This window comes from Lissotriton helveticus, chromosome 10, assembly GCF_964261635.1.
Source record: "Lissotriton helveticus chromosome 10, aLisHel1.1, whole genome shotgun sequence".
NCBI classification, from domain to species: domain Eukaryota; kingdom Metazoa; phylum Chordata; class Amphibia; order Caudata; family Salamandridae; genus Lissotriton; species Lissotriton helveticus.
In genome coordinates this window covers 193,200,554-193,226,266 of record NC_136071.1, presented here as the reverse complement: position 1 = coordinate 193,226,266, position 25,713 = coordinate 193,200,554, and the positions used below count along the sequence as shown (strand labels likewise).

The window sequence follows — 25,713 nt, the reverse complement described above, 5'->3', positions numbered from 1 at the left end:
AAAGAAGCCGTACAAAAACTGCTGAATTGTAAAGCTGCGGGCACAGATGGTCTCCCTGGTGAATTTTACAAGATGTATGCTGATCTGCTGGCCAGCAGCTTGTTGAAATATATGTGGAAGCATATGAGAACGGGATTTTATCGCCCACGTTGCAGTAGGCCTTAATAGTTATGTTAATAAAACCAGATAAAGATTCTAAGCATTGTGAATCCTACCTGCCATTTTCTCTCATGAATCGTGATGTAAATATACTCGCCAAAATCATACCACTGAGATTGCAACCACTGTTGCCTGCACTGGTGCTACCAGATCAGTCAGGCTTTGTGCTTCCTACATCATCCAAGGAAAGGACACCCCCTACTGTAAGTTAATAAAAGAGTGTAAATAGAGTCCAATCAAAAAAGTACTTTTTTACAGTTCAGTATTTTCAAATTTTATAATCTTCTTTATTTCTTCAGTAGTTGATATGCAGTCACAACGCACAGTTCTTCAGATTTATTTCTTAGTATACAGTTTGTTGCCAACACGTGTTTCATCCTGCTAGTAAGCTTAAGGACTTCGTGAGGGCTAAAAACAAGTGATATATACACTTAGTTAAATAATTATAAAATACATCAACAATCAATCTTCCTAGATACATACTGTCTATTCAGTGTTCTTTATACTAACATAATCAATCACAGGGTAAACATTTTATACAATTGTATCTACTATCAGAGATGTAATTAATAAAGCATCATAAACTTTTTATGACAGCTAGATAGTGTACAAAGTCTCCGGCTTGGTTTAATCAAAAAATATTAATACAATTTTTTACACACTAATACATCATGATCTTAAAAGGACGCTGGAATTGGTACTGTGTTCTAAAGTTGAGAAAACCAACCTAATACATAAAACCATCTGAGAATAAATCTATATGTACTACTGATTTGTAGTGTTTCTAATCAATGGGATGCACTGTTTTTAACAGAAACCTGGCTAAATGAGGATAATATGTCCTCTATCGCTCAGGCAGTACCCTCCGGGTATAAAATATGCTTAGCCAACCGGATAGGCGGAAAAAGAGGGGGGGGGGGGTGTGGCTGTTGTTTTTAAAGAACAGCTCACACTCAGTTCCTCAGCCCCCACTCCGAATCTGGGATTCGAGGGGCTCCATTTTTGCTTTCAGGTGGGCCATCAACTATCCCTAGCGGGATTAGTGATTTATCGCCCTCCGGGTAGGGAAGATCACAATCTGACATCGCTACTGGACACTATAATCCAGAGCTCCCTCCTTCATCCCCAATTTCTTGTGGTTGGAGACTTTAATATACATATGGACAGGGAGAACTGTACTCCCGCTGATACACTGAGGTCAACACTAAACACAGCCAATTTAAGCCTCTTAAACGCAGGCCCCACGCACAGAGCAGGCCACACGCTTGACCTAATTTTTTCTAACATCGACAAGGCCGTAGCTGACCCTCCGCTACCATTGATATGGTCAGATCACTCCCTGATCCCATTTCAATTAAAGTTAGCGGCGGACAAACCTAGGACAAGCAAACGCTCTTTTATGAAAAGACAGTGGAAGAAACTAACCCCTGCTTCCATGGGTCCAGTCCGAGCCCAGAATACGCCCACCCTCACCTGTAATGCCGACTTGGATGCTCGGATGCTCAATGACTGGGTTGGGAATATGGTGTCCTCAATTGCACCGGCTGTACTAGCCATATCCAAACGCAGTTCGCCCTCGGCTCCCTGGTTTTCGCAGGACCTTAGAGATCAGAAGTCCGACTGCAAAAGGCTGGAGAGGCTCTGGAGGCTAAACTACGATCCTCTAAATAAAGCCAGATATAAGGAAGCTTCCAAAAAATTGCACAAAGCAATCAGAAAAGCAAAAAAACTGTTCTATGCGGACTCGATCCTGAAAGCGGAACACTCTAGTAAAGAAACATTTAAAATAGTACAGTCCTTCCTCAAACCCCGCTGCATCGAGAGGGAGATTCACCCGTCAACCTTGATGTGTAACAGGATCTCAGACTTTTTTGACTCAAAACTCAAACTAGTCTACGAGTCCTTTGGGCCAGATAAGAAAACTCAAAAAACTGATCTAGCTGTAACAGTATCAGACTGTCGGACCTTGTCACAATTTCAGCCCATAACCTTGGACATGGTCTTGCAAGAATTAAACCGATGTAAATCAGGCTCACCTGACGATCCTTGCCCGCCAAAAATATGGAGCACCATAGCTGTCTATGTAGCCCCCACAATCCAGCATATATGGAACACGTCCATCTCCTCCGGGATCTTCCCGAATATCTGGAAACATGCCACTCTTCTCCCACTAAAGAAAAAACCTAACGGGGACCCCCTGGACCTGAGCAATCTGCGCCCAATTTCTTTATTAGCAGCTCCAGGTAAAATGCTTGAGAAAGCAATTCAGCGCCAACTTAACAACTTTATTGAAGAGAATAAAATACTGCATGAGACACAATCGGGCTTCAGGCCCGGTTTTAGTACAGAAACAGCACTAATCGAGGTGGCAGAGTCGGTGAGGTGGTCGATGGATTCAGGAGACTCAGCAATGCTGGTGCTCCTGGATCTGTCGGCCGCTTTCGACACGGTCGACCACGATAGATTGCTGTTACGCCTGGCTGAGATAGGTATCCAGGGTCAGGCTTTGAGCTGGCTTCAATCATATCTGACCCAGAGAACACAGAAGGTGGCGCTGGGGACATCTTCCTCAACACCGAAGCCCCTGAGCTGTGGCGTCCCGCAGGGGTCGGCTCTTAGCCCTTTGGTATTTAATTTATATCTTGCCCCTCTGTTTACGTTGATTGCCAACTGGGGAGTCAAAGCAATCTCATATGCCGATGACACCCAGCTGGCGTTCCCGTACTCAGAGGTGTCGGAAGCGTCCTTTTTGAGTTTTAAAGGTTGCCTTCAAGATATAGCCTACTGGATGAACTCAAACAAACTGAAACTTAATGCCAATAAGACAGAAGTAATCTTTTTTGGCAAAGGCCCTCCTCCCCCTTCTGATCTTTGGTGGCCGACGGAGATGGGAGAAGCTCCCTCACCCAGCCATGCGGCAAAAAACTTGGGAATACGGTGGGATGACAAGCTATCCTTTACATCCCACATCCAGCAAACAGCCGGCAACTGCCTATGTAAGCTGAGGAATCTACGTAAGATTCTGAGACTCTTGCCGGTAAATTGCCGAAAAACTGTAATCCATGCCACAGTAACATCTAGATTGGATTACGCTAACGGCTTGTACCTGGGCCTACCCAAATACCTGGTACAGCGATTACAACTGGTCCAAAATGCGGCTGCGAGACTGCTAATGCGAATCCCTTTCAAGCAATCGGTCTCTCCGCATCTCCAACTACTTCATTGGCTACCGGTAGCTAGCCGAATTAAGTTCAAGGCACTCACACTGGCACACAGATCACTGTATGGCACATGCCCTAACTATCTGAAAGCCCGACTACCGAGATACAGTCAAGCCCGTTCCCTCCGATCCAACAGTCGTGCTCAGATTGCTGTTCCTCAAGCAAAAAGAGCTCGGCTAGGAGGACGGACGTTCTCAGCTAACGTGGCAAAACTTTGGAACTCCCTGCCACCAGCCCTCCAGCAGGCCCCCTCCGAGCCTTGCTTTAAACGTATGCTGAAAACATGGCTCTTCACCCAACCACGCTAGTCACTTATCCTGCTTAGTCCTCACGGTCAAAATGTGCTCTGCAGCGCCGGGACACCTCCTGGTTGAGGTAGCTGTTCGCGCTTTAGAAAATTCTATATTATTATTATTATTATTATTATTCTAAGAATTAAAGAATCAACTAGCGCCAGACTTACCAGTTGACAAATGTAATTTTCTACAGTAGATTTTAGAGGGGTGCGTGATCAGAGGGAGAATAACCTAATATAAAGGTACATAAACATTAGTATTCATAACAACTTAACTAAATACATAACGTGACTCCATTATCTTTTAAGACAATTTATATTTTAATAGCGATCGTCTATATTTATGATCCTTTTTTATAGATCCTGAGACTTTCTCTATAAGCCACTAGCGACCTGTTAAGAGGGAACTTAACATTATTAAGGTAACTGAGCGCCTATATATTCATGTATATAATACAAACTCCTGTTAGGGTAATAAGGGCAATATAAGGTCATCGTATGTTAAATAAAACGCCCAATAGGTTTTAAAGTGGACGCAATTTTGTTACAAAATTCCTTACATAATATTATAACCCATACAAACTGATAGACCTTATTTCGGTTATTGACCCATTATTAATAGATGGTTATACCACTGACTTAAGTAACATCTCTTAGTTGTAATAGAACTAATAATGTCTCCATATCTACTGTTCCACACACTTACGAATTATGTAGAGTTGTTATGAATACTAATATTTATGTACCTTTATATTAGGTTATTCTCCCTCGTATCACGTACCCCTCTAAAATCTACTGTAGAAAATTACATTTGTCAACTGGTAAGTCTGGCGCTAGTTGATTCTTTAATTCTTAGAAACACTACCAATCAGTAGTACATATAGATTTATTCTCAGATGGTTTTATGTATTAGGTTGGTTTTCTCAACTTTAGAGCACAGTCCCAATTCCAGCGTCCTTTTAAGATCATGATGTATTAGTGTGTAAAAAATTGTATTAATATTTTTTGATTAAAGCAAGCAGGAGACTTTGCACACTATCTAGCTGTCATAAAAAGTTTATGATGCTTTATTAATTACATCTCTGATAGTAGATACAATTGTATAAAATGTTTACCCTGTGATTGATTATGTTAGTATAAAGAACACTGATTAGACAGTATGTATCTAGGAGGATTGATTGTTGATTTATTTTATAATTATTTAACTAAGTGTATATATCACTTGTTTTTAGCCCTGACAAAGTCTTTAAGCTTACTAGCAGGACGAATCACGTGTTGGCAATGAACTGTATACTAAGAAATAAATCTGAAGAACTGTGCGTTGTGACTGCATATCAACTACTTAAGAAATAAAGAAGATTATAAAATTTGAAAATACTGAACTGTAAAAAAGTACTTTTTTGATTGGACTCTATTTACACTCTTTTATTAGTTTTGCTCAGGTTGAGAATTATTGATTTCTATGTGTAATAGTCATACTTTTTATGCCTGTTTGATTACAACTTTTGACAAGGGTTGTATCTCCGCCTTAGAGCATTAACTAGTCTATCTAATAAGTTGAATTTTATAACTAAACACTAGCTATTGCGCATATAATTCCCTCTTGTCAGTTCTTGCTCTATACCCCTACTGTAAGATTGGCAGGCCAAACTAGTCCCAAACCTCCGAAAGTGGACCACTGAGCCATTATTAAACCTGCCTAAAATCTTTGCAGGTTGTTTTGTTCTCGCTCTTCTAAATAGGAGCCTACACGCCCACCATCCCCATCAGGCCCATGAGGACCGATTCATGGTAATATACTGGGCCTTGGCCCTACATGTGCTACATACATGCACTTTTATATTTGCTATTCTGAATAGCTTTCAATGTTCTTTTTCCCAGGTATCTATCCCTCCCACTCCCCATCACTGTCCTGAGGAAGACCCCACCGTAAGGGACTCAACTACTTACCCTGCTCTAAGGGTCGAAACGTAGACATCTCACACACTAGCCAGTCACAACAACAGTTATAAGTCACTGTTATTTACCATTGACTATGGCTTTGAGAAATGTTTTTCGATAATGTATGATTAATTTGGATGAAAATTTGAGCCTTCGTTTCTTGTAACTAGTGGATTTTGTGAATCATACTTACCTTTATTCACCCCCTCATCCTCACTGCAAACACTTCCCCCCTTCCCCTCTACCTCCTGGGGCACTGTTTTACCATTGTGTTAAAATTGTTATGAATCATCAACAGTTCAGTGTGATTAAACAACACTGTTCAGTGAGTTTTATACGTTTTTTTGCATTCTTTGTAAAGTACTATTCATTCTGTATACTTGTTTGTCCATTGGGACCGCTGTTCCTATGTACTGTGGGCTTTGTGCAGGAGTAGTACACAACACACAATCTGAGGACTTTGTTCGCACCAGTACATCATCTAGACCACAGCTTTCCAAACTTTTCATGTTGGGGAGACACTTTTTTTTTTAGATGCATCATTTTGAGACACAGTAAGGCAGTGTGGCGCACGAGCATAGCGTAGCGAGCCCGAAACAACTAAGGGGGATTTGGAGGGGGTTCTCACTCACTCTGTCTGTCTCCCTCTCTCTCTCTCTAGCTGTCTCACTCTGTCTGTCTCCCTCTCTCTCTCTCCCTCTCTCTCCCTGTCTCCCTCTCTCTGTCTCCCTGCTTCTCTCTCCCTCTGTCTCCCTCCCTCTGTCTCCCTCCCTCTCTCTCCCTCTGTCTCCCTCTATCTATGTACCTCCCTCTGTCCCTCTCTGTCTGTCTCGCTCGCTATGTCTCCCTCCCTCTGTTGCCCTCCTCCCTCTGTCTGACTCCCTCTGTCTGTCTCCCTCGGTCTGTCTCCCTCTGTCTGTTTCCCTCTGTCTGTCGCCCTCTGTCTCCCGCTCTCTGTCTCCCGATCTCTGTCTCCCAATGTTTTCGTCCCTGTCTCCATCCCTCTGTCTCTCTCCCTCTGTCTCTGTTCCTTTGTCTCCCTCCCTCTGTCTGTCTCCCTCCCTCCCTCTCCCTCTGTCTGTCTCCCTCTGTCTGTCTCCTTCCGTCTGTCTCCCTCTGTCTGTCTCCCTCTGTCTCCCTCCCTCTTTCTGTCTCCCTCTCCTTCCCTCTGTCTACCCCTGACTGTCTCCCTCTGCCTTCCTCCCTCTGTCTCCCTCTCTCTCTGTCTCCCTCCCTCTCCCTCCCTCTGTCACCCTCTGTCTCCCTCTGTCTCCTTCTCCGTCTCCCTCTCTGCCTCTCTGTCTGTCTCAGTCTCTGCCTCTGTCTGTCCCTGTCTCTGCCTCTATCTGTCTGTCCCTGTCTCTACCTCTATCTGTCTGTCTGTCACTGCCTCCCTCCCTCTGTCTCCCTCTCCGTCTCTGTCTGTCTCTGCCTCTATTTGTCTGCCCGTCGCTGTCTCTGCCTCTATTTGTCTCTGTCTGTCCCTGTCTCTGTCTGCCTCTGTCTGTCGCTGTCTGTCTCTGTCTCCCTCCCTCTCTCGCTGTCTACCTCCCTCTCTTACTGTCTTTCTCCCTCTCTCAATCTCTCTCCCTCTCTCTCCCTCCCTCTGTCTCCCTCTGGCTCACTCACTCTGTCTGTCTCCCTCTCCTATCTCTGTCTACCTCTCTGTCTCCATCCCTCTCTCTCTCCCTCCGTCTCCCTCCCTCTCTCTCTCCCTCTGTCTCCCTACCTCGTCTGTCTCTTGTCAGTCTCCCTCTGTCTCCCTCCATTTGTCTCCCTAAATCTGTCTCCCTCAATCTGTCTCCCTCTATCTGTCTCCCTTCCTCTGCCTCCCTCCCTCTGTCGCCCTCCTCCCTCTGTTGCCCTCCTCCCTCTGTCGCCCTCCTCCCTCTGTCTGTCTCTCTCCCTCTGTCTGTCCCCCTCCCTCTGTCTGTCGCCCTCTGTTTCCCTCTCTCTGTCTTCCTCTCTCTGTCTCCGTCCCTCTGTCTCCCTCCCTCTGTCTCCCTCTGTCTGTCTCCCTCGGTCTCCCTTCCTCCATCTGTCTCCCTCTCTGTCTCCCTCTGTATCCTTCCCTCTGCCAGTCACCCTCTGCCTGTCACCCTCTGTCACCTCACCGCAGCTTTCCGGGCACACACACAGCCGTACAGAGTACTTTGCAGGTCTTTAAAAGACCATTTACTTGTTAATAGGGCTTTGTTGTGAATGACCCGGCCCCATAGAGTGTCTCGGAGTCCGCGCTGCTGCGGCTGACTCGGAGACACTCTTTCACAGGAATGCCTCCTAATTAGCAGCAGTTATGTGCTGAGTGCCCTTAATATTGGTGTCATCCTGCGACACACCCACCATTTGCAGGTGACACAGTACCGTGTCGGGACACACAGTTTGGAAAGCTCTGATCTAGACCCTGAGACGAGGGCTGCAGCAGTGTTGCTCGCCACTGCCAAGGCTTTCAATTCCATACAGTGGGGCTATATCTTTACTGTAATGTGTCGTATGGGGCTCCCTCTTCCCTTTGTGCAGTAGATAAGTCTGCTATATGCCGCACCAACGGCAAGGATTAGGGTCAATAAGTTTGTGTCGGATCAAATGAGAATATGCAGAGGGACGAGGCAGGGATGTCCGCTGTCGCCCATGCTTTTTTCTTTAGTGCTCAAACCTCTGGCATGTAAAGGCAGACAGCTGCACAAACAGGCAGCACTGGGATTCTGGCAGCGGCCACTAGCCATATCTCTGTATGCCGATGATATACTGCTGTATGTGCGGGAGCCAGAGCTGAATCTGGACCCTCTGCTCTGAGAGTATGTTAAGTTTGGTGGGTTTTCCGGCCTCAATATAAATTGGGATAGTAATACTACCCCTCACACAGTGTACAACACCATGGGAATTGGAGCATCCGCTGAAGTGGGCTACTGATGCTGTCAAGTATCTAGGTATTGGAGTGCATATGGATCGGAGATAGTGGTACAGATGAACTATGGGCAGGTGGTTACGACGCTGACAGACCAGGTATTTAGGTGGATGCACCTCCCGCAGTCTCTTGCGGACCGCATTGCTGTTATAAAAATGACGATTAAACACAGATTCTTGTATTTTTCACGAACATTCCTATAGTGCTGACTAAAGCCTTTTTCAAGTCACTCCAGGCATGTCTGTTGACATTGGTATGGGTGGGTAAGAACTCGTGATGCAGTTGGGAAACACTGGTCCAGCCTTGGAGCGGGGTGGATTTTGTGCACCAGACACACACCTCTACTATCTCTGTGCACAGGCATATTTCGCTCATTATTGGCACTGCCCACAAAAAATTTTGTCGCATTTGGCGGTGGAGTAGGATGACGTCCATCTGGCTCCGCTCTCGGCGGCAGTGATCTACGAACGACCCCTTAACTCTATAGGGTGACCTGCACTATCCGTGCATGGTAAGAGATGCGGGTGAGAGCTGAAAGGGATTATTTCCATGCACCGGCATTGTTACTGGATGTGAACCTTGGCATATCCGTTGCTCAGGAGCGGGCCCATTAGACACTCTGGGAGGGCTAGAGATACTACGTTGGGCGATCTCTACCCGACTGGGAAATTTATAATGCTGGCAGCCCTCACTGCAAGCAAACAGTACACTGCTATGTTGGGCTTTGCATATTTTAGATTGCGAGCTGCCATTCTTACGCTTTACCCAGAGTACCTGGATGAGCCGAACCCCCTGAAGGCACTTCAGGTGCTGCTATCCACGGAGGAAAAGAAAGGCCTAATTAAGAGGCTGTATAACGCCTCTCTTGTTGAAAACCCAATGGTTACGTCTGGTGTGTTTGAAAACTGGAATGCTTTGATGGATGTGCAGATGTCATGGGAAGATTGGGTTACGTGCTGCACATTGACTGGGCACCTCACGGCCAATTGCAACTTACGCATAATACATTTTAAGTAAGTGCAGCAGATGTCCTATATGCCATTCTGCTTGCATCGACACAGGCTGGGTGACGACTCCTGCTGTATGCGCTGTGGGATGGAGAGTACTGACTTTCTGCACTTAGCTTGAAGCTGTCAAAATGTGGCATTATATTAGGGTAAAGTGACGCAAATCATTTCGCAGATGACTATGGAAAAGGTAGCATGCACGCCGCAGGTATGTTTATTGGGACAGTTGAAGTCAATTCAACCAATCTATCGTAAACTGGTGGCTATTGCAGTATTATTGGCCAAAAGACTAGTGGCCTAAAACTGGGGTGGGAAGAGTGTTCCAACAGTGAAGGCATGGCTCAAGGACCTTGTATACTGTGAAGATCAGGTGGACATTCATGCTGAGGAGCGTCCGATTGCATCAAGACTGAAAAATATTTGGAGTCCTGTAACAAATTACCTTCTGGGGATCCCTGATGTTCTTGGACAAGACATGGGTTGGGTCTGCAGATGTTATCTAGGGGAATGATAGGATCTGATAGTACAGATAAAGTCACTGTTGGCCGCCAGGGGATGATCACGTGATGCGCATTGCATTGATTGTATTGAATGATATGAACAAATATGCACTGTAAGTTGTTAATCAACTTGTATTATTGAGAGATGGTACTACATTGAATAGGAATGATTGACTCTAGAATGTACTGACAACCTGAATTATAATAAAAACATAAAAAAGAAAAAAAAGAGATTCTTTGGCAAAGGTACTGCTTGCTGCCCCACTTGATCTGTTACTAGCCTTTGGACCGCATACCCACTGTTACTTGTGAAATATACGTACACTCGACCACCTCAATTTGCAGAAGTAAAGGGAATGTTTGTATTTGGTTATCCTGGGCCATGTCTGTATTATAACAAGCCCCAGGGGATGGGTTATCCGGGTTGATCTTATGAATATTGATGAGGGAATATTCAAGGATTCCTCCCTCCTTGCTGTTCCCCTTTCCAATACTGATCATAAGGAGTGCCCATTGTTTTACCCTGCTTACATTTTTCGATGTTAATGCTCTGTTAACTCCTGACATGTTAATGCTGTCATAGTAATGTTTTTAGCTCAATCAAAAAGGAAGGTCTGTTCGATTAAGCCCGCTGACGCTCACGCAAATGTCATGTTTTAGTTAGCTTTCGCTGCAGCATTTTCTTTTCGACTCCATTTTTTGCTGATCGAAACTAATTTGTTTTAGTTCTGGGAAATGCCCTTTGCTAAGTTTTATTTCTGTAATAAAGATTGTTACTGCCAGCGCATAGCTTTCTCACTAGATAAAGCCCTCTCCCACCTGTCTGGCAGGTTGATCGCAGCCCAGTGTGAGACGACTTTGGACTGTGCCGAGTTGTGCAAGATACGAGAACAGAATTTTTATTTTGTGTCAATCACTGATCAGTTACATCTGTCTAGAAAATTCCACTGTGGGCATGTCCTTACCTAACCATGAAATGTACATAATGTATGTTATGCTTGCTGTTTTTAGTTCCCTCTGTAGCACTCTCTCAAGACTGTGCAGACGGGGCCCCGCTCTGAGCATATATGAATAAACAGTTATTGGTATATATTCTCCACTGTCTCCTCGACTCTTCATTTGGTATCCTGTTTCCAGTCGATCTTCCCAGTGCCTTCCAGCTCTTGGCGACTTCTCTACGTGTAACCACTCACCCTCACTGTGGTAGATCCTGGTGCCTGCTGGTTGTGGTTCTGGATGCCTGCTGTCTTCTGGTGGTTCATTGGATTCCTCACAGCTTATTTGAAGGTACTGTTTTTATCTGTCCTGCACGCGATCGAGCCGTTGCTCTGCTCTCGCGTCGTCATTCTACGTGGATCCTGCCTGACTTGCCTGATGTCGGAAACGCGACGTCCTACGTTGCGTGCAGCCATTTTGGTTTCCTTGTTGTTTGCCATAGCAACGCTTAGCTGGATTTCGCCGATGCGCACAGCTTCAATTTTTAAACGCGACAACCCTGAGCTCGATTTCACTGATGTACACAGTTTCTCATTGTATGCGCTCTGTCATCGCTACATCGCTGATGCGCACAGTTTCAATTTCTACACGCACACAGCCTTCATAAATTCCTTTGCATCGCTGATGCGCTCAGCTTGAATCTTGTGGTTCACATTTTTTTTCAACATTTCTGCCTTTCGCTGATGCGCACAGCCATATAGCAGTGTGCAATTATTCTTTTTGGAACATTTTCAAGCATTAATTTGGTCAGTACTAATGACAGTTCCGTCCTTACCAATTTCTATTAAAGTTTTCTATGTTGTAACTTTCGTTTTCCTATTATAGACACTCTAGACTGTTTTTATTTTTGGTTTTATTTTTGAATTTCTGGGGCAGCAACACACCCACGAGTATGGATCATATTGTGGTACCTCCGCCCTTTTTGCAATCAGCTGGAACTCCACCTGTGCCTTGGGAACAATGGAAAGACACATTTGAGGCTTACTTAGAGGCTATAGATGGTGAAACTTACTTCAAAGAAAAAAAAAGGACTTTTTCTTTATAATCTTGGTACTGAAAGCAGGAATATTCTTAAGACTTTATCTGTGGAAGTTGTTAACACTTTGGTGAGCGGTGGTGACAACGCTGATCCACTTCTGGTTGATGAATATGCTTCACTTCTGAAAACCTTAGATAAACGATTCTCTCCCTAGAGAGATGTTGTACTTGAACGCCATAAGTACCTTCAACGAGCTCAAACTCCTGGTTAATCAATAGACGATTTTGTTGCAGCTCTCAGTATCCCTGCAATTAATTGCAATTACAGGGAATTTAAAGACAAAATTATTCGTGATTAGTTAATTGAGAAAACTTGTAACAAAAAAATTCAAGAAAAGTTGCTTTCTTCTGGAGATCCTGATTTAGAAACAGCTCTCACATTAGCCAAAAGTATAGAGCATTCTCAGTTTTGTGTTAAAGAAATGAGTGTGACCTCCTTTTCCACTGAAGTGAAACTTTTGAACTCTAGACCACCTCCCAAACCCAAACCCAATATTCCTTTACCTAAAATTTCACGCCCTTCCGCATCGCCTGTTCCTGCTAAGGGCAAGCCGGAACAAAATCATTTAATGTGTTTTCGCTGTGGGAGTAAATCACATCTTGGCAATGCAAGATTTTGTTTTGCTCTCAATCAAACTTGTTACAAATGTGGTAACAAAGGTCATTATTCCAGGATGTGCAAAGTGACCTTCAACAAGAAATCCCCATCTCAAACTCAAGTTGTTAAGACTATTTCTGAAGATTCTGACGAGGATTCATACGATTTATTAATGCTATCTCCTTCTTCTTCTTTTAACACTGGTGTTGTTGAACTATCCTCGTTGGCTGGTCTTCACAAAAGGAAATCTTCGTCTTGTCAGATTGCTGTTAATGATGTGAGTCTCAAATTCCTTGCGGATTCTGGATCTCCATTTACTCTTATTAACGTTTTTGACTTTAGTACAATTTCTGATACTCAGCTTGAGCCTTCTTCTATCAAAATTTTTTCTTATGGTGGGAAGAGGGTGGAAGTGCTTGGGAAGTTCTCTGCAGATTTGGTTTTCAACTCTGATCACACTTCGGGTGTGATATTCGTGGTTAAGGAAGATGCAAACTTATTGGGGTGGGATGAGCAAGGGGATTTGAACATTGTTTTGGATCCCAATCATCCTGACATGGTCGTATCCCGTAGCACATTATGTCCATTTTATAGGTCCTTGTCTAAGGCACCTCCTCTTCCTTCAGTTTCACAAGTTTCCAATGTGAAGTGGGCACAGATGTTTCCAGAAGTGTTCAATGGTGACCATGGAAAGCTTAAAGGTTTCCAGCACCGTATTGTACTCAAGGATGATGCTAAGGCTGTAGCTCATAAGGTGCGTAAATTGCCTTTGAGTCTGTGTCCTGAACTCAAGAAATAACTTGATCGGCTGTGTGCTGCAGGGGTTAGAGCCCATAGAGGGTTCCGAGTGGCTCACCCCCATTGTTTTGGCGCTCAAGTCCGATAAAAGTCTTAGGATGTGTGTTGACCTGAGAGACCTTAACACGAATATTTGGATTGATCGTCAACCACTTCCAAACATAAATTAGATGTTGTCCACTCTTGAAAGTGCCAGGTTCTTCACTTCCCTTGATATCTCATCTGCTTACCATCAAGTTGAGTTGTGCAAAGAGTCCAGGCACTTAACATCTTTTCTAATGCCTGAGGGTGCTTTCCGTTACATCTGCATGCCTTTTGGTCTTGTGTCGGCTTCGTCCGTTTTCCAGAGATTAATGAACAACCTGTTTAAAGACATTCCCAGGGTGGTTTTCTTCCAGGATGATGTCCTTATTCACGGGAAGACTGAATCTGAACACGATGAAAGAGTTAAACTAGTCTTGAGCATTATTAGCACCAGTGGTTTAACTTTAAGGGAGGATAAATGTAACTTTCTGCAGGATGGTGTTGACTACCTTGGTCATCATATCTCGCACAAGGGGATTGAGCCTAAACTCAAAATAATTTAAGCTATTCAGAATGCACCCATTCCGTTAAACAAAGATCAGCTTTGTTCATATCTTGGGTTGGTGAAGTATTACTCTAAATTTGTTAATAACTTTTCCACCAAAACGGCTGCTATGCGGAATCTACTAAAGAAGAATGTCAAATTTCAGTGGGACGATGACTGTAACAAAAATTTTGAAACCATCTAACAGGATATTGTGTGTGCTCGCCCTTTAAAGTTATTTAACATCAATGATTTATGTATAATATCTACTGATGCAAGTATTGTGGGTTTGGGAGCTTTTCTCCTGCAGAGGAGGAGTGATGGTCGGGAGGAGACTATTGCTTTTGCTTCCACGACTCTAAGAGGTGCTGAAAGTACTTATTCTACCATTGAGAAGGAGGCTTTAGGCATGTGGTGGGGTGTTTTGCATTTTAAGAATTTCTTGTGGGGTAATGAGTTTGTTTTTAGAACTGACCACAAACCCCTGGTTGATTTTTTTACTACCAAAGGTGGAGGCAGAGCTACCCCTCGGATTTCGAAATGGAAGTCTAGACTACAGGAATTTCGTTATTGTCTGGAATATGTGCCTGGAGTCAAAAATTTGATAGCTGATTGTCTATCCAGACTACCTCTTTCCTGTGTAATGGATGATTCTGAGTGTGATGATTTTGAAGTGGTTTGTGCTGTGGGCCCTTTGAATGGGAGTGTGGGGAGTGCCTTGTCTGAAGGTGTATGGCTAGAAAGTTTTTCGCTTGATGCTGATGTTGTGAAGGTTATTGAGTTTTTGGGTGGTGTTTGGCCCTGTGACAGAGACTGTCCTTCTGAGTTGGTACCTTACAACAGGGTCAAGGATGAATTGTCTGTGGTGGATGGAATTTTGAGAAGAGGTGGGTAACTTGTTGTTCCTTTTTCTACTCGGAGTAAGATTTTAGGTCTTGCTCATGAAGGTACTCCTGGTATTCGGGCGATGAAATTGAGAGTGCGGCAAGATTTCTGGTGTCCAGCTCTGGATAAGGATGTTGAGAATTTTGTTTGTGATTGTTGTGTGTGTGTTACCAGTGATGAGTCTCAAGTGACACATCCTTTGCCCGTGGAACCTGTTGTGGTGAAAAATATTCCCTGGTCAACATTAGCTTTAGATATTGCTGATCCCTTTTGTCTTATTGGTACCTCTCCCAAGTATGCACTTGTATTGATTGATTATATGTCCAAATGGCCTGAGGTAAGGTTTGTAGACAGTAAAAGTTCTTCTGTGGTCATCACATTTTTACAGGACGTTTTTTTTAGGGAGGGTTTTCCCGAGGAAATTGTGTCCGATAATGGGACTCTATTGGTTTCTTCAGAAATGGCTACGTTTTTCATGGAAGCTGGTATTAAACATGTTCGCACATCACTTTATCATCCTCGTAGTAATGGATCGGTTGAGCGTTTCAACCGTGTTGTGAAAGAACACCTCCAACTCGCTTTGATAAATGGTTTACATTGGCGCCAGGCGGTGTTTGATATGTTGTGGGCAGTGAGAACTACTCCACATGTCTCAACTGGTGTTTCTCCGTTTACTTTATTGCGGGGAAGAGTTGCAGGGACTAAGTTAAACAAAGAATGGATGTCCAGGAGAATGGTGAACACTGAGAGTTTGGCTGTGGTAACTGATATCAGGGCTGCTGTCCAAGCCAAATATAACACCAGATCTTCTTTTTCTTCCTCGCTCAAAGTTAAAGTTGGTGATTGGGTGAGATTGAAGAAACTGGGTTTTATTCGCATGGGGGAGTCTCGAATTTCGTCTCCCAAACGAGTGTCTGATGTGAGAGATCGTTTTGTTGTGCTTGATGATGTAAGGATTTGGAATAAAAGTTGGGTCCTGTCTCAGCTTGTGTGTCCCCTCGTGCTCCGTTCTATCTTGGAGTGCTCATTGTGTTTTCCATGCTAGGGTTCGAAGTCGGGCAGTTGCTGCCGGGGAACCGCTGTTACTGGACTGATTAAAGCATCTCTTACCTGACCTTGGCTCCGTGAGATGATCTTCTTTTCAGAAACGCAGCAGAAACGCAGCAGGAAGGCCTGCTGCACTTCCCTATGACAAAACCTCATAAATTAGGCCCCCAGTGCTTTGGCAGGATTGTCTTTATGAAAATTAATGTCCTCTCTAGAATCCTTTATGTAGCCCAGTTCTTCCCATTAAGGATTCCATGAGTTAATTTCAAACATATTCGCCAGAAATTTAAATTCTCTCTAATGGCAAGGAAAGAGAACAAGCGTTAACAGATCAACCATGTCCCAGGCAGTGTGTAATTGTGTTTATGGTTTCCTTATGTTGAGTAGTATGTATGGGCTACACAGATCCATCCCACTTTAGAATGTGAGTCCCAGGGATGATGAACCTGTAGGTCATTGTGGAACAGGAATATGGTAAATTGGCCTTCAGATATACATTTTGCTGAATACATAAACAGATTAAATCTCATTATTGACCCGATTACAATGAATTCAACTGTCTTAGAACACTAGTATTTAGTTATTTGAAATAGGAGCTTAGCTACCTTCCCATCACCATTAACACCTGTGACATGCGACCCTCACTTTATCTGGGGATACAAGATAGCAGATTTCATTTATAGAAAACAGACTCCACCCTGGTTTGAAAGGATTTATATGACTAGGGATAGATTAGCGGTCAGGCAACATACATGGATTCATAGGGGCAGATTTACAATAAGTGATGCATCCCTGCATATCAGCAGGGATGTGCCACTTATTGTGCGCCATGCCTCCACCACCCCTGATCAGCCGCATTTACGATGCAGCGCACCATGGGGCAAAAAGGCACAGATGTGTGACGCATCTGATGCCGTAAAGGCGGCGCATTGCTGGAGTTGCGTCGCGCTTGCGACGCAACTCCAGCAAGGCTCTGGGGGGCCTATTCTTCCAATGCTGCGTCAAGCCTTACGCCTGCTTCAAGCAGGCGCAGGGTTTTGACGCAGCATTGGCCTAAAATTGGCTGAGTGAAATCTTGTAGATTTCACCAAGCCACTTTTGGGAGGCATTCCTGCACAGGAACGCCTTTCCCCCTCCCCCCCGCGCTGGAATGCCTCCTTATGGCACAGGGCTTTACAAAGTGATGCATCTCCCAGATGCGTCAGGTTGTAAATACCCCGCACCATGGCGCAGGATTTGCGCCGCTGCTGCGTCACAAAAGTGACGCAACGGCGGCATAAAAGAGGCGCAAGGGGCTTGTAAATCTGCCCCATTGCATTTTGACATCTACAGACACCTTTTCCTTGACACAGCCAAGACTTTGAGTGTCCTCGAGCTGATGAGAGAAAGGGGTTCATAAGAATTTGCCTACATTGAAGCCCTTTTCTTCAAAGGCACAGTAACTAAGGGGTATTATTGTTATATAAAAGGTTTTGTTCCATCATGTTTACCTGGTCTCAGATTATTGAGTGAAGTGGGAAGAGGGGTCTTTTGATTCCCAATAGCATTCGGTTTATTGTTTGGATAGGTATATGTAACATATAAAAAAAAGCATACAAGATCATATTATGTTGGCTTCTAATTCCTGAAAGGCTTACAGAAATACATAAGGGGTCAGATATGCGCTGGAAGCGATGTAGTCAGGGTATGCTTACACATATCTGTTGGTCTTATCCACAAACTCAATCCTTCTTGGCAGAAATCTCTCTTTTTTTGGAAAAACAACCTGTCTGCATCTCCTGATGGACCTATTGATAGTAGTATTTAGGTATATGGATTTATCCTTCGCTGTCACCACTGAGCCACCTTGCAACATTTATGCCACTGACAGAAAGACTTGCTCTTCCAGTGTTCTTGCAGTGTCTCAAGCTGCGCATTTCAATACAATGGAGATGCTTTCTGCAACACTTAGTGACAAAATACAAAATAATTTCTGCTCCATTTAAAGCTTATGGGGCATATTTATGAAGGTTGTGCATCGCCCTGCATGGGTTGATAAATCCAGAGTAGCGCAACCTCGCAGATTGCTGCTTTGTGTTACTGTGCTACAGTGAGGCATTCCATTGGTGGAGTGTGCATTTTCGCACGCATCTACCCATGGATTTTGGTGCATTACCAGATTTACCAACACTGGTAAACCTGGGGAAGCATAACAAGAAGAAATATCTTTATTTCTGCATTCTGCAGAACACACAGAAAGAGGAAAAGGCCTCAGAGGATTGATGTTGTGCATAAAGGTGTCCCTTCCTGCACAAAACAGTCTAGGCTGCAATGCAGGCACCCTTACAACATGGTGCAAGGGTGCCTATATTGGTGATAGGCAGCCAAAAGAGCGCCAGTGCAAGGAAAGGACAGGAATGTGTCGTATTATGTGGCTCATTCCTGCCCTTTGCCTTTCATGCAATGCAGCACAGCAAGGTGGCTTCCTGTGCTGCATGAAAGCTTCATAAATGTGTCCCTATGTTACTAGTGACCTTCATGAGCAGCGACAAGATCAGTGCGACCTGATGTGATAGTACGATAAGAAAGGGAAGAGTGCATGGTTCTTCTGACTCTGCTGCTTTAGAATCGTAATGTTATTACATGTTTACTTTCATTTTGTTAAACTAATGAGCTTCTCAATGATGACGACCTTACTCTCTGGAAGGTTTAGGGGAACCACATGCCCTAGAATATCTAATCTCTGTTACTGCATTGATTCCTTCCCTCATTACGACAAATGACTGATTACGTTGAGCACTTTCCTACCATACATTTTCCTTTTTTTATCACTTTCTTTATATTTTCTTCTTGTATTGCATTCCATAAAATGCCAACACTTTGAGAAATAACTTCATAACAAGATATTCTATGGTGACTGCCCACAACTGTTAACCATTCAATGTTGTGGGTGTGTGTGTGTGTGTGTGGTTGTGTGTAAGTGTACTCTTAAATATTGACAGTAGACCACTTACCATCTGGGCCAAAGACTCTACAATAATAAATTAGGCCATCAAAAGTCAGGAGGAATGCAGCAAAGGCGTTGTCAACTTCAAAATAGGAATTATATTCTCCTGATGCACTATAATCCTCAGAAAACAAAGGCTCTGAGCTGTTCACTGGCCTTGCAAGTGTGAAGTCCAAGTACTTAAACACCTGAGGAGAAAAATATTGAATAATTGTACACAATTATTTTTTTTACATCTCTGTTATCCCAAGGAAAGCACAGTGTTAGAAATTGGGTTTCTGGTTGGCAGAGATATGCACCTTGCCCAAGCAGGAACCACAATCCTAGTTAGGGTAAGTCAGATGCACACCCGAAATTAATCAGCTTGTCACAGAGCAGTCAGGCGTAACTTAAGAGACAATGTGTAAGGCATTTGTGCACAACTTAAACAGTCAAACAGTTAAAACACCACACACAAAGACACCACACCTAGTTAAAGAAATATAGCTTAATTTAATGATCAAAACAAGACAAATATGATAAAATTTCAATATGTAGAACCAGAGTTATACATTTTTAAAGAATAAACTGAAGTGTGGTGCTTAAAAGCATAAAGCACCAATCTGGGATATTTGGTTGCGCTAGAAGAACGGGTCAAATCTTAAAGTTCAAGCCAATCACAATGCTGCACGGGTCGGATACCATCCCGGTAAGTCCCACTCAAGTTTTACCTTCTCAAGGATTGTGCCAAAAGTCCCATTTGCAGGGAAGATGTTTGCTAGGAGGAAGGAGAGAATTCTAGCAGTATTCCGCAGGGTGCACTTAGCAGCCAGGTGTCAGCGACAGACCGGCTGGAGTCTCTAGGTCGTAAGAAGCGATGCTTGTTGTGTGAAGAGATAATCTTGGCACCCGCTCCTGCTGATCCTTTGTGCGAGATAGGCGGTTCTGGAGAGAACGGGCCCATTCGTGTTCGCAAAGAGCCCAAGTGGCTCCCTGCGTGGCACACTTCTGAGTAGCTGCCACAAATTTTATTTCAGAAGCCAAAAACCACTTCCAATGCCCCAGGAGCTGAGAAGAGCTCATTGAAGACATGTCCAGGTGCTGTGGGGAGCCTGTTATGTCCCCGAGGCTCAATCAGGAGACAAACAGACTAGCCCTTTGAGTCACTAAGGGGGTACTGGATTCAAGATTGCTTCCAGATCCAGTTCTTCTTTCCCATGCAAGAGGGCAGCAGGCAGCAGGTCAGCATAGCAAAGCAGCTTCTCCTTCAGAGGAGTAGTTCTTCTTCCTGGCAGATTATCCACAGGTCCACAAGTGTTTTGAGCTGGGGGGTGTCAGGGTTTCAGTATTTATAGTCAGTTGTGCCTTTGAATTGGGGGAGACTTCAAGGAGGGGCTTTGAAGGGGACAGAGATTATCCCATCCTGCCTGGGCTCCAGACTCACTACAGGGGTTTAAGCAGTCTGTAACGGTTAGATCTGCAATAAATATGTAGATACGCCATGGAGGGTTTAATCTTCTTCATTATCTAGGACATCTGCCGAGACCCCATCCACATCGAAGTCCAGTTTCACTGTCACTCTCACAAAATTGAACATTCCACCCTAGCAACCAGTTCACATTCTGGAACCTATTAATTCATAACACCACATCCCCACTCCCCATTACCCACATAATAATAAATACATAAATAAATAAGAGAGTTAGTTGCAAAATACGTGAACACTCAAAGCAAGAATACCCATGGATACTATGCTTATATTAACAAACACAATCTTGTAAACAAAACTGAACTTTTCTTGTAAGAAGGGGCCTGGCAACCTTTCCCTGCTTAGCATGTTCAAGTAAACCAAAATCAGTTCTGGAATCAGCGCAAGCTTGACATTTCACCACCCAGCTTAGATTCCAAATCCTATGGTCATTGGTTTTCACCACAGTTTTAAAGACTTTGATGACTCTAAAAGGGCGACTAAATGTGGACTTGCATCCTTCTCCCCTTAGAGATTTGATCTTTACCCAATCTCCAACATCCACCACAGTCTTTTTCACAGCCTTTCTCTTATCATACAAGATATTTCTTCTTTCTATTTTCTCATCCTCTCTCTCTCTCCACCCTTTTGTGCAACCCTCCTTACCATCCACCAAGCTTCTCTTTACCCTCACCCACAAGGGAGTTACCTCTGTGCTGGCGACCCTCCCCTTAAACAAACGAAAAGGAGTCTGACTAGTAGACGGCTGCGACGTGAACCTACATTCACGTACCTTCTTCCTCATGGCTAACTCCCAATTCTCACCAGAGACAGCTGCTCGTTGTAGAGTCTCCTTCAGCACTTCACAAACCTTTCCACCACCCTATTACTTTGTGGATGATATAGTGCTGCTTTATTATGCCTAATGCCTCTGACACTCAAACATTCTTTCATCATTCTTGAGGTAAACTGGACCCATTGCCCGACAATAGTGATAGCAGAATCCCTTCCCCCTCAAATAGTTCTTCCAAAAATACAATCACTACATTAGATCCTACATAATTAACCACTTTAATTCCTGGCCACCAGGAACACATATCCATGCATACAATCACATACCGATCCTGAGACTTAAGCTTCACAGGACTCAAGATATGAATTGGAATGTCAGACCATGGACCAACAGCTTGCTTCCTTATCACCATCGGCTGTGTCCTACATTTCAAAATGTTGTCGCTGCACATAGATTCAGCACACTCATGAACCACTCTTTCTACATGCATGTCTATAGCTAGCCACCAATATGCCTCTCTTATTCTTTCTTTTGTCTAAGCAAACCCCATGTGACGTGCATGAGCGTTATACATTAGTTTGCCACTCAGGTCTTTTAAGGAAATCAACTTGCAGCCTCGCGGACGCGCTTCCTCGGTAAGGCGCTAGCTGCTCTCTACGGAGCGCCCTGCTTGCTAATTTGCACATCCTTTTGATTCAGTCATTTTATCTTGCTAATAAACCTAAAACTGCACTGATTTGCCATTTGCACATATTGCTGATACTTTTTAATAAAACCTTGGGAGTGCTTGAACCTGAGGAGAGCTTTTATTTGTTTAACTCGTTTTTAACGCACTGTTGCTGTGTTTACTATTGCATTTTGTTTAAAAACGCTAGTCTCTCGCCCCGTTCCACCACGGCTGCTGCCGCTTGAGTGGAGGGCTTTACCGACCTATAGCTGTGCTTCTCTTGGAGGCGGGCCTTCCTGGGTGATTACTACTTGAGGAATGGTGGCGCCGTCGCGCAGCGGACGCGCTTCCTCGGTAAGGCGCTAGCTGCTCTCTACGGAGCGCCCTGCTTGCTAATTTGCACATCCTTTTGATTCAGTCCTTTTATCTTGCTAATAAACCTAAAACTGCACTGATTTGCCATTTGCACATATTGCTGATACTTTTTAATAAAACTGTGAAAAGGTGCCAAAGAATACGGAGGCAATAAGTTGAAGGAGCAACCAATATTTATTAAGTTCAGAATAACCTATTGACGACCTCAGCCACAGCAACCTCGGAGCAGTCAGCTTCTCGCTCGCCCCTGGCGCTCGCCTTGGAACGCTGGTCGCGGTGACATTCTAAATGATGTCACCGCGGGCAGCTCCATTACATGCGGAGACGCCGGGGGCAAAATGCTGGAAGATACCACACATCCCCCTCCCCTACGGACTGAAACATAAAGATTAACCACAAGTGCAATGGTATTGTAAAGAATCACATCATCACAAATTGATCAAAATGTCTGGGGGGTCTGGTCACTCTCCGGCTAGACCTACCACCTGGGTGAGGGACCGGCAACAGTTTCTTGGTGTTAGAACCTTTGCTCCCCATCGAGTTGCTTTCACCCTCCCCTCCACTGCGGTGACCTTGCCTGGGTGGGTGAAATCTCACTACTCTACCCAGGTTCCAGATCTTCCCCTCCTGAGTCTTCACAGCATTCCTGAACAATTTCGTGATCTTGGTGGGGCTACTGTAACCTGACCAACTTGCTCTACCAGTGGGGGTCTTGATCTTAATGTCGTCCCCTACTTTAAACCCAGCCTCTCGTGTAGCGTTGAGCCTTTCGTATCTTTCCTTCCTCCTCACCATGGCTCCCTCTTGTTTCACCAAGCTTTTCGCTTCTTTGGAGTGATCTGTCCATCCCTTGTGCCACCCCATTCATCCTGGGGATAGCTTGGTGTTGGGTATCCTTGCTCGGAGCAACTCGAATGGGGCGACCCCCGTCGTTTGGTGCGGAGTGAACCTGTACGCTTCTACTCGCCTCCATACTTCTTCCTTCCAGCTTAACCCACAGGACTTGGCTAATTGGATACTCTCCTTGAGGGTTTTATTAAAGCGCTCAACCATGCCATTGGTCTCGGGGTGGTACAGGGCACAACGTTTGTGTGTGATACCTCTGTCTCCAAGGAAGTCTTCCATCTCCTTTGAGCATAGCTGCACCCCGTTGTCTGTGAGTAGGCTGCTGGGTAATCCTTCTCTGACAAACAGCTCTTGTAGGAACTCGATGACGACCTTGGTAGTGACTTCACTTACTAACTTCACTTCCGGCCACCTGGAGTACATATCCATGAGCATCAGAATATACGGTGTGCGCACTTCTCCAGTCAATGGGCCCACAATGTCTAGTGCCAGTTCCTCCCAGGGTCCTGACGGTGGCGGTCTGCACACCATGGGAGGTGTCAGTTGTTTCAAGACTTTGTCGCTGTTGCTGCACGGAATACAGTCTCTTATAATTCTTTCAATTGCGAGGTCCTTGCTTGGCCACCAATAGTCCTCCCTGAGTCTTTGTTTTGTCTTGGTGATACCCATGTGTCCTTCGTGAGCCATTTCAACAAGGTTCTCTCTCACAGACGCGGGTGGTATTAGTCTCGTCCCTCTGAACAGGCAATCATCGACAATGGACAGCTCGTCTTTGACGACCCAATATGGCTGCAGAGTCTCTTCCCGTTTGTCTTCGTGTTTCCACTTGCCTTTAATTCTTTTGCACACTTCCTCCAAGATTTCATCTTCCTTCAGTGCATTTTTCCATGTTTCTTCTCCTAAGGCTCTCTGGATAGTGCAGACGTTTTCCATCTGAAGTTCATCAACTTCGTCTTCCTCCCTGTCGTGTGTTTCCTTCACCTCTTTGCCATTTACAAGTCTTGACAAACAGTCTGCTGCGAAGTTACGCGTTCCCGGGACATATTTGACATTGAAGGTGTATTCTTGGAGACCGACCACCCACCGCCTGATCCTGCTGGAGATGGCATCCAGGCCCTTTTTGCTGAAGACTTCTATAAGCGGCTTGTGGTCGGTACGCAGGGTGAAATGCGTGCCCCATAGGAAGTCTCTGAATTTACCCAATGCCCAGGATACTGCCAAAGCTTCTTTTTCAATCACCAAGTAGTTATTTTCGGATTTCTGGAGTGATCTTGAGGCGAAAGCTATAGTTTCTTCTCCGTCTTTGCTAGCTTGTGAGAGAACCGCTCCCAATCCTTTGGCGCTTGCGTCGGTGGTGACTACTGTCGCACGGTTGGGTATGTAAGATTTTAGGCTGGGGGCTTCTGCCAGTGCCCTCCTTACATCTTCGAACTCTCTTTGACATTCTTGACTCCAGTTGAACTCCGTCTCCTTTTTTAATAGCAACCTGATGGCGTATGTCCTTCCTGCAAGGTTCTGTATAAATTTCCCGTAGAACTCCAGCATTCCCATGAATGACTTAATTTCGTCCTTGCTTGTGGGGGGCACCAAATTTACGATGGTGTTCTGGAGCTCGGCCTTGGGACAGATTCCTTCAGCCGTCACCTTGTGTCCCAAAAAATCTAGTTCTGCACAGCCAAAAACACACTTTTCTTTTTTTACCGTTAGTCCTTGCGACCTGAACCTTCCCAGCACGCGTCTCAGCCTCTCATCAAGCTCTTTATGGTTTTTTGCAAATATAAGTACATCATCCTGGTAACACACGACGCCTGGGATGTCCTTCAAGATGTTCCCCATGAGCCTCTGAAACACGGCAGCTGCCGAGACTAACCCAAAAGGCATTCTTTTGAATTCATACGCGCCCATGGGTGTCACAAACGCAGTGAGTTCTTGAGACTCTTCGTGTAGTTTGATCTGAAAGTAAGCTGAGGTGAGGTCGAGCGTGGAAAACCCCTTTGCCCCTTCTAACATGCTCATCATCTGGGTGATGTTTGGTAGGGGAAATCGGTCGACCACGACCTCTTTGTTTAATGCTCTCAGGTCGATGCAGAGCCGAACCGACCCATTCTTTTTCTTGGCGGCTACGGTGGGTGCCAACCATTCCGTCGCTTCCACTGGTTCAATGACTCCTGCCTTGCACAGTCTCTCTAGTTCTGACTTCACCTCCTCTTGGATAGCAAAGGGAAGTCTCCTGACCTTGGCTACGACCGGTTTTGCGTTCTCTTTCAATTTTATCTTGTGACAGTAGTTTTTCAAACATCCTAGCTCTTCTCTGAATACTTCTTTGAACTCAGTTACTAAGTCTTCATTTAGTTCCTGTATTTCCTGTATCAAGATCTGTGGATCATTGTTAGGATTGAGATAGACCCCCAACTCCTTCTGTGCCTGCCACCCTAAAATGTTGTCTCCTACTGTGGACACATAAATCTTGGACACTGTTGACCTGTTCCTGTACTCAATTTTATCCCAAAAGTAGCCTTTCATAGAGATAGGACGACCAGCATACCCCCCAGGCCTCACATCCATTTTCCTCAGGATTATCCTCCCCTTGGCACACGGGAGAATTCCTTTGCACTAATGATAGTTATCCTAGAGCAGG

General features: G+C 44.6%; 1 protein-coding gene across 1 annotated transcript in view; it reads right to left on the bottom strand.

Moving 5' to 3' along the window:
- Nucleotides 1–25,713, bottom strand: part of LOC144785111 (uromodulin-like) — a 382,476-nt gene that overhangs the window by 230,086 nt on the left and 126,677 nt on the right. The window contains exon 4 of the mRNA XM_078664207.1: nt 18,955–19,135. Within this exon, the coding sequence (XP_078520333.1) occupies nt 18,955–19,135 (181 nt within the window). The remainder of the gene's footprint in view (nt 1–18,954; nt 19,136–25,713) is intronic.